Source organism: Dromiciops gliroides, chromosome 5 (genome assembly GCF_019393635.1).
Source record: "Dromiciops gliroides isolate mDroGli1 chromosome 5, mDroGli1.pri, whole genome shotgun sequence".
Taxonomy (NCBI): Eukaryota; Metazoa; Chordata; class Mammalia; order Microbiotheria; family Microbiotheriidae; genus Dromiciops; species Dromiciops gliroides.
The window spans coordinates 221,847,883-221,856,430 of NC_057865.1; the positions used below are offsets into that span (position 1 = coordinate 221,847,883).

At 47.7% G+C, this 8,548-nt stretch overlaps 1 protein-coding gene across 1 annotated transcript; it reads left to right on the forward strand.

The window, feature by feature from the left end:
- Nucleotides 1-489: 489 nt before the first annotated feature.
- On the forward strand, nt 490-6,684 carry LOC122729246 (homeobox protein Hox-B3a-like). Its single transcript, XM_043967993.1, has 3 exons — nt 490-1,011; nt 2,934-3,023; nt 4,351-6,684. The coding sequence occupies exons 1-3, from the start codon at nt 597-599 to the stop codon at nt 4,692-4,694; spliced, it is 849 nt and encodes a 282-aa protein (XP_043823928.1). The 5' UTR covers nt 490-596; the 3' UTR covers nt 4,695-6,684.
- The last annotated feature ends 1,864 nt before the right edge of the window (nt 6,685-8,548 follow it).

The following is an 8,548-nucleotide window of genomic DNA, read 5'->3' on the forward strand; positions in this document are numbered from 1 at the left end:
CTCCACCCCTACCCCACACCCCGAGGAAACTTAGAAACTCGGAAGTGAAATGTATTAGTGGTGAATGGCGTAGTTTGCAGGTGCCCTAGGAGGGTCCCCAGAGCCAGAGTGAAGGGAGGAGGGAGGGGGTACATGGCTTACCTTGCCGGGGAGCCGATGCATCTTGAGAAGGGGAGTGGGCTAAGGGAAATGTAGAAGGGGGGAAGGGGGAAAGAAGGCAGGTTAGGAATAAGGAAACGAGGTGTCCAGGGACTTCGCGAGTAGGGAGGAGAAACGGGGATGGGGGGCGGGGTACAGTCTCTCCCCCACTCTTTGCCCACCTCCCTCGCTCCAGATCCCAGGCCGAGAAAGCCACTGAAAGTTACAAATTGCTTCCATTATTAGCTCATCCCAGGCGGCCTGGTCATTGGTCAGGACTGGATCACGTGATCCCCCTTACCAATCGATCGACTTTCTTGTTGCAATTCTCTGTCTGTCCCCTGGCTCCTGGGAGGGAAGGGGGCGGGCGTTCCGTGTTTCTGGGACTGGAGGGTGGGGGGGAGACGAGGAGGGGGTCCGTCAGCCCCCTCACCCTCCCTTTCTGCCATGCCCGGATCATGAGCGCCGCCCCAGAAGGGGCAGAAGGAATGCTCTGGGCTGGGGCATACCCTGAAGGGCCGAAACTGGAGAGGCAGAAAGACATCGCTAGGGACCCAGACTCCATTCAGTCCATCCCTCCTGGTCCCACTGGCCGGGTTCGATACACCCTATACAACGCCCTTTCTACTCCAAGCAATGCCCGAGAGACTTATCTGCCTCCCTGTATCACTGATTTTGGCTGCTCTTCTCCGGGGTACATTGCTGCACCTCCCAATATGGGCAGGGGTATGGAGCTGCACTTACCCTATGCCTTAGGCGGCTATGTCCCCGGGGAGACCCGCCAGGGACCAAGTGAGCGAAATTCCTTGGACCGTTGTGGAGACGGCCAAACTTTTGAATGGATGAAAATCAAGAGGAGTCCGTCCAGAGCAGGTGAGCTGGGGAGGGGTAGGGCGTAAGAAGGAGAGGCACACGTTCAAACACCATTTCTACTCCTCAGATTCCCCCTCCTCTATTGGGGTGCAAAAACCCAACGATTCAGTCAGCACAACATTGGCTGGAGGGGCGGGGGAGGGGCGGCATGTGTCTGCTCTACGTGGGAGAAAGTAACAACCTTGAAGTTTTAGGGGGGGAGGGGGGAGGATGGTTTTACACTGGAAAAAAGAAGGGATGTTTCTAAAGATGGAGAAAAAAGAAGGAAAATGTAGGAGGGAAGGGATTGGAGGGAAAGGAAATGGGGATAAACTGAAGGGAGCACGCAAACTGGTTCTCTCGGGTATCCTGCCAGGAACTTGGGGAAACTTTTCTGACTGGAAATAGAGACTGGAACTTATTCGTTGGTTTTAAAGTGAGCGGAGGAAATGGAAGGCTTATTGGGCTATTCCTCAATTTTTATTTCAGACACTTAAGGATTTTACTTTATGTTGGTCCTGGCCTCTTAACTTTTTAAACGGTGGCTAATTTTAATAGATAAACATTCTCTTTTTAAAAAAAAGATATATATTCCCTTAGCTCGAGTTGCCTCCAGGCCTATCCCTAAAGGTGTGGCGGGGGGGGGTGGGGGGGGGAGAGGCAGTGTGAGCTGGGATGTATGTAGGGGATTTGAAAGAGTAAACTATAGTAAATAGTCGGTGGCTGAGTTTCTAGGCTCGGCCCAATGGAAACAAAGTTCACCGTCCGAGACTCGCTGAGAAAAGCTTCACCGGTCCCCACTGCCTTGTCTCTCTGCTGGGGCTTCCAGTGAACTCGGAAGAAACCCTTTCTGGGCAGAGCAGGAACGAAAGGGGACTCTAACCGGCCCTTTCCTAATCATCAGCTTGATTCCCCAACACATTTCAGAGTTCTAAACGTAGGGTAAACGGAAGAACCAACATTTCTAAACTTAGTCCCCCTCCTTCCACGTCTCTCCCTCGACTCTTCTTCCTACCCTTTTTAACCCCCCCCCCCAAAATATGTGTGTGTGCGGGGGGGAGGGGGGAAACCTGCCCAGAGAATCCGTCACTATCAGGTTCCTCTCTTGGAGAAGAAATTGACCCGGTTGGAGGAGTCTGACACTATCGGGAAACCAAGGTCAGGGGCGTTCTGAGACTGAAGGTGGGTGCGAAAGGAATCCTGAATCAGCCAAGTTTGGAGTCTGGGGCCCGAGATTGGCTAAACACCTTGCCTTCTATCCAGTGTCTCGGAAGCTAAAAGATCTCAGTGAACTTTACATGGGGCGGAGAATTTCGCTTACGGCTGGGAAGGCTGAATGGGATGACCCCCTAGTTGAGGGGGGGGAGGGGGAGGGGGAAGGGGAAAGGGGGAGAGATTGACAGCACACACCCAAATGGAAGGGACATTTTTGCCCAGTTCCCCATGGGGACTCACGCCTCAAAAGGCTATTGACATTCTAAAGCGGTTGGTGGATGGATGGATGGACAGATGGAAGGACATATGGATGAAAAACAAGAAGAAAAGATTGAAGAGAAGAGAGAAAAGGAAGAGAGAAAGGAAGGAAGAGAGAAGGTTGAGGGAAAGGAGAGAAAGAGGAGCCGAGAGAAAGGGTAAAAAAAAAAAAAAAGGAAAGGAGGGGGAGACAAGCGCCCGATCTCCCTTTATTCCTGGAGACGATCCCAGGGCATTAGACCCAGGCAGCTTCTGTCGCTTTGTTTTTCTGTTTGGTTTGTTTTGTTTTTTCGGTTCTTTTTCGGACTCAGACCTGGTATTGGCCTGGAGGAAGAAGTTGTTACCCATTCCCGAGAGGACGTGAAAGTTCGCCTCTAGAAAAATAAACGGCTACTGCGATCCTTGTTTTTGTTTCTAAGGATACTTAATAACAGCCACATTTTGAAGCCGCGGCTTTTTGCTTTCCATAGATAAAGAAAACAATTCACCCAACTGTGGAAGGGGAAGGTCGGGGAAGAGAACCTATAGGAAGCTAATGAGGCTGTGGCCGCGGCCCGCAGGTTTGGGGAAATCTCTTTTTCCTTTGACTCCGGGAAACGTTGATATGAGAATTGGCCCTAAGACTTAGGAGCTTTGTATAGACATATCACATTTCTTGTGAGACTAGCTCTAGGCTTCGGATTCAAACAAATCAATGTAAATAGAAGGGGTTTTTACCCTCTTTGATTAAGGCAAGAATCCATCACACTCTGCAGCCCTAGTGGATCACGTGATCCAAGACCCCATTACTGTGTAGTAGAATGATTAGTCCCCTCCCCGAATCCCGTGGCTAATGTGGACTTCGGAGAGGAGGCAGCTGTCTTCAGGGATGAATGATGAGGCAGGATCGACTAATAGGTTTGGAGAAAGGCACTGAGACTCCCCCCTCTGTGCCAGCCCCCTGGCCCTCCACTTCTAGCCATTCCTTATAGCTGTCCATTTGCACTTGGTCCTCCCCCCCACCCCCAACAAGTCCTCAAAGCCCTTAGAAGCACCGTTTTCTCTCGATTTTTACTGGAATTTAAGCTGGAGGGCATCCGGCAAGGTCCCCTTTCCCCTAAGAAGCCCTATGGTGGTGGTAATAGTGACCTAAACCTGCAGGAGAGAAAGCGCAAAGTCTGGGGCCCAAAGACAATGAGCCTAAGATTCTATGAGACTTTAGAACCTAGGCACGGGATGGCAAGATGGAAAGCTTGCAGTGGGAGGGTCTTGTAAGGAGAAGGAAATAGGGCAGAGAATCGAAAAATGATAGAGCCTCGAAGTATGGAATCAAAAATAACGGAGACTAAGAAAGGAAGAAGGACAGGGAAAGGACATTTTAGAAAGAGCTAAAAGGGAAGATGAAAAGAGAAAATGCCGCTAGAAGGAAAGGATAGACGTGCGGCCCAAATTGAGAGGAAGAGGGAGCAAACAACAGAGAGGAGCAGCAGAGAAGGAAGCAATTTAAGAGAAGATGCTGAAAGAGAGGGAAGCAATTGAGTACGAAAGGAAAATAGAGAAAAATTTAGTAAGGTTAAAAACCTCTACGCATATGTTTATAGCTATATGATACATAATTTAATATCTATATAATATACATACATAAAATATAATCCATCCTTAATATATTAGATATAATACATAATTTTTTTAAAAGACAAACCGAGGCAGAAAAAGAAAGGAATTAAATAGGAATTAAGAAAGGAGAAACTGACAAAAAGAGGAGGATGAGGAAAAGGGAGAGAGAAATTGATTGTAAGCGGGAAAGTGTTGCTGGTGGTTACTGGGATTCAGTATGCTGCCTGCTCCCTGGGGCCCCCAGTGACTGGGTCATCTCAGGCTCTGACTCTTTTCCTCCTCTGTGCCCAGCGAAGCCTGGAGGGGACAGCTCTTCTGGGGAGCCTGAGGTGGCGGCGGCGGCGGCAGCAGCAGCAGCAGCGGCGGGCAGTCCCCGGACCAGCTTCTCCACTAAACAGCTGACTGAGCTGGAGAAGGAGTTTCACCTTCAGCATTACTTGCCCAAGGCCCGCAGGGCAGAGATGGCATCCGCACTTCAGCTTAGCGAGACTCAGGTCAAGATCTGGTTCCAGAACCGGAGGATGAAGCAAAAGAAGAGGGAGAAGGAGGGACTGGGTGGGGGCTGGGTTCCCTCTGATGCCCCTTCCCTGGTTTACTCGGACAGCACAGTGCTGTCCCTCACTCCCATGCTCTGACTCTCTTAAGTACCACTACCCCCTCTCCATAAGTGATCGGGGCGTGTGTGTGTGTGTGTGTGTGTGTGTGTGTGTGTGTGTGTGTGTGTGCGCGCGCGCGCGCTCAGAGCAGGGTGTGCCTCGGTGGGCTGGAAGCCTGGATGGCCCTGGCTTCTGTTTTTAAAATCTCACCAAGACTACTGGGGAGGTAAGGATAGATTAGCCAAATTGCTGAAATTAATACACCCCTGAAACAAATAGTCCTCTCCGCCTCCTTGATCAAGGCCGTACCCATCCAAATTAAGAGTTTTCTGACACCATAGAATAAAAAACAGTTTTGTATTTGGCTCAGGTAGAACTGTTTTTAAAATCCTGAAGAATCCAAGAATGTGTGTGTGTGTGTGTGTGTGTGTGTGTGTGTGTGTGTGTGTGTGCGCGCGCGCGCGCGCAGTGTAGGGTGAGGGGTGGGGGTGGGGAGTAGCAATGAGAACCTTGTAATTAATGGAGGAAAGGAAAGTATCTAATCTAGGAACTGGAGCCTAAGTATCTGTATTCCACTAAACACAATTATTTGCAACATGGCTTTCCATTCAGCCTCTCCAAATATATTGATGCCTAGTTTGCTATACAAAATATTTACTGGGTATCCAATCATCTCCATATGAAATGTATTTTCTCTGATGGTGAACCAATGCCAGAAAATGCCCCGGCTTATTATGATGCATGATTTATCAGAGGGCCTGTCTTGTGTTCACTCTCCCCAGCTTACCTTCTGCATTCCCAGAACTGTCCAGGCTCCAGCACTGCCTCCTCCACTCCCCCCCCCCCCAAACTCCAGCTACTCTAGTTGCCTAACCTTTCTAAGAAAGAACTTGTTCACTCACTCATAAATAACCTCATCACCCAGCCCCAAACTGAAGCCCCATTATTTATTTTCATGTTCCAAGAGGCTTTTCTATGTGGCCTCTGGGCAGGATGAAACAGACGCTACCTATTAAGAATTAATTACACAGACTGCAAATATTGGGATTGGAGAGAGCTGAGTGGAAGGATTGGGAAGCTCTGGTAATCAGGAGAAGGGTGAATAGGACTGTTTGTTGTAATCATTGGCATTATACTTGCTTCTCTGTCACCTTTTTATCCTATCTCCACTCCTCAATTTAGCCCAGGAAATCCTTCTCCATCATAATCTAGCCAATGTAGGCTATCACACATATGGCCTGGTAGTACCCAGAGTACTATGTCTAGTACAGTTGGGATACTGCACTATATCTGGGGCTCAGTGGGGACTTGAGAGCAGACAGCAGTGCCAGACTTATTTCCACATTTCAGATGCATTTCATGGACTCTTTTTCTTGAAAAGGGACAGACAAATCAATTCAGTGCTTTGAAAGTCATTTCTAAGAAAATATTCAATGTAGCAGGGAAGATGGTTATCCACAGGCCTGAAATAGAGATCAAACATCCCAATATCCATGCTTCTCTGTTAGAGTTCCCTCCCTATTCCTATTTGGAGACCTGGGAAGCTGCTTGAAAATTCCCTGCTGAGGAGGACCCCAAACCCAAATCAAGGCAATGCTGCTAATTTGGCACAGGCGGTTCCATTTTTTGAGCTCTGAGATTGGGATGTGGTGATGTTTGCTCCTCACCCCTATCCCTTGGTGCTGCTAATAGAATGTTATGATTTCCTAACTCTGAAAGACTAACCAGGAACGAATTCAAATTCTCTGCAAGGAAAAGGACAAAAGCCGTTGCATTCCAACTTGCTCACAGATCTGTTTTGAAATTTTGATTCAAAATTGCAACCATAATTTCCTAATTGGTCTAAAATAGGCATTTCCTATTTGGGCCAGATCCCCAAATATCCCACAGTGGTAGGTAAAGAATACTCCAAAAGGATTTCTTCCCCTCTTCACCAGAGTCAAACCAGTAGAGATTTGAGAGTTTAAGAGCAGAGATTTTCAAAATGTAGAAATCATGTCTACCTCATTTTTTTATGACTATCAAAAGTATTTTTACGGGTTTGGGGGAGGAGGGAGGGAAGAAAGATCCAAATGTGATGTGGAAGAAAATAAAATAAAATAAAACGATGGGACTTAAAGTTTTGTTTTAAATTTAACTTAAAGTTGGAATTTAGGAAGTGCTGAATTAAAAAATGTTGCTGCCTCATCAACAAAGTCGGGTTTCCTTGTCCTGCACAAATTCTATTGGTTGGAAAATCGAAAAGATTTTCCTAGGACTGGTTTGATGAGAATTGGGTTATGGGGACTTCAGCCATTCTTTTTCTTATTATCTGGCATTAGCTGGATAAAAAGGGAAAGCCTCAGAGTGAGACAGTTGGGCTCATGCTTCGGGCTTTGGAACAGAAGGTAGAGAGACCTTGGAATGAGGGAGATAGGTCCCTTTCTCCTTATGTTTATAGGAGGTATGTATGTGTGTGGGGGGGGGGTAGTGTAGGGAAGATAATGGCGTGTCTGTATGGGAGTAATCTATATAAATTTTCTTGCACCTGTGTAAGTATATATGAAGGTGACAGGAAGGGGCTGGGTTCAGGTTTGTTTGAGATCTTGTGAGTAGGTGCCTCTGAATAGAACGTATGCACCTGTGTCAGGGTGTTTGGGGTGGGGCATGTGTGTGTTCCACTAGATTTCTGAGTGTGTGCTGCTGTGTGTGTGGATCAGGGCACTTCTCTGCATCTCTGTGTGAGGACCAGCTGAATGATTATAAAATTACAACATTCCTTACAGAAAATCCATATCAGCCTCTGCCTTTCACCCCCGACCTCCTGACCTCCGATGTGCCCGAGGACAGAGCTGACCCGGTCACTGCCTCCCCCAGTCAATGAGTCTCTAGCCATTAGCATAAAACATGAATCTGTTGGCAGCTTGACAAATTATAACTTCCAGCCTGAGTTTTGCCAACTGGCTTGCTCGGCTGCTGTCTTATTTATCACTGGAAATGGTAAATCATAAGAATCCAGATGACTTAATTATTCAAATCCAGGATGGAGAGAAGCTGCAATTGAGTCAATCTCAAGCCTTGGGCTTTGGGAAAAGGGATGGAAAAATAACAACAATGTTCTGCTCTTACGGGATGTGAGAGGCAGGCAGGCAGTGAGAGCCAAGGCAGTCCTATTGTATCTGGCCCGATCAATGCCCCCCCCCCCCTCGCCTCCTCCTCGACCTCCTCCCTTCCCCACCTTCTCCCCCTTGTCATTCTCTGCTGCCGGCCCAGTCTTTCTCCTGCAGATTTCTTTCTAGTCATTCTAGATCTTGACTTTTCCATATCATCCTTTTTGACCTCTTGGAAATACTCATTTCCCTTCCTTGTGGTGGCTAGTGGGGCCAGTTTGGGACTTTATTCTTCATTCATTCATGCTTTTTGAATTCTGTCTGCCTCTCTCTGCCTCTCTGTCTCTTCCTCTGCCTCTCTGTCTCTGTCTCTGCCTCTCTGTCTCTCTGTCTCTGCCTCTCTGTCTCTGTGTGTCTCTATCTCTCTCTCTCTGTCTCTGTGTCTCTCTCTCAATGTCTCTCTGTCTCTGTCTCTCTGTCTCTTTCTCTGTGTCTGTCTCTCTGTGTGTCTGTCTCTGTGTCTCTGCCTCTCTGTCTCTATCTCTTTGTCTCTGTCTGTGTCTGTCTCTGCCTCTCTGTCTCTTTCTGTGTGTGTCTCTGTCTCTCTGTCTCTGTCTGTCTGTTTCTCTCTCTCTCCCCTTGTGTGTCTAGTTCTTCACATCTCCATTTCTTTCCTTTCTGTATGCCAATGAGTCAACATCAAATTAGTGGGTTTGTGTGTATTTGTACCTATCTGCAAGCATTTCTGTGTGCATGTTAATATTGCTGTGTGCCTGTATTCCAGTGATGTATGTGTCCCAGACT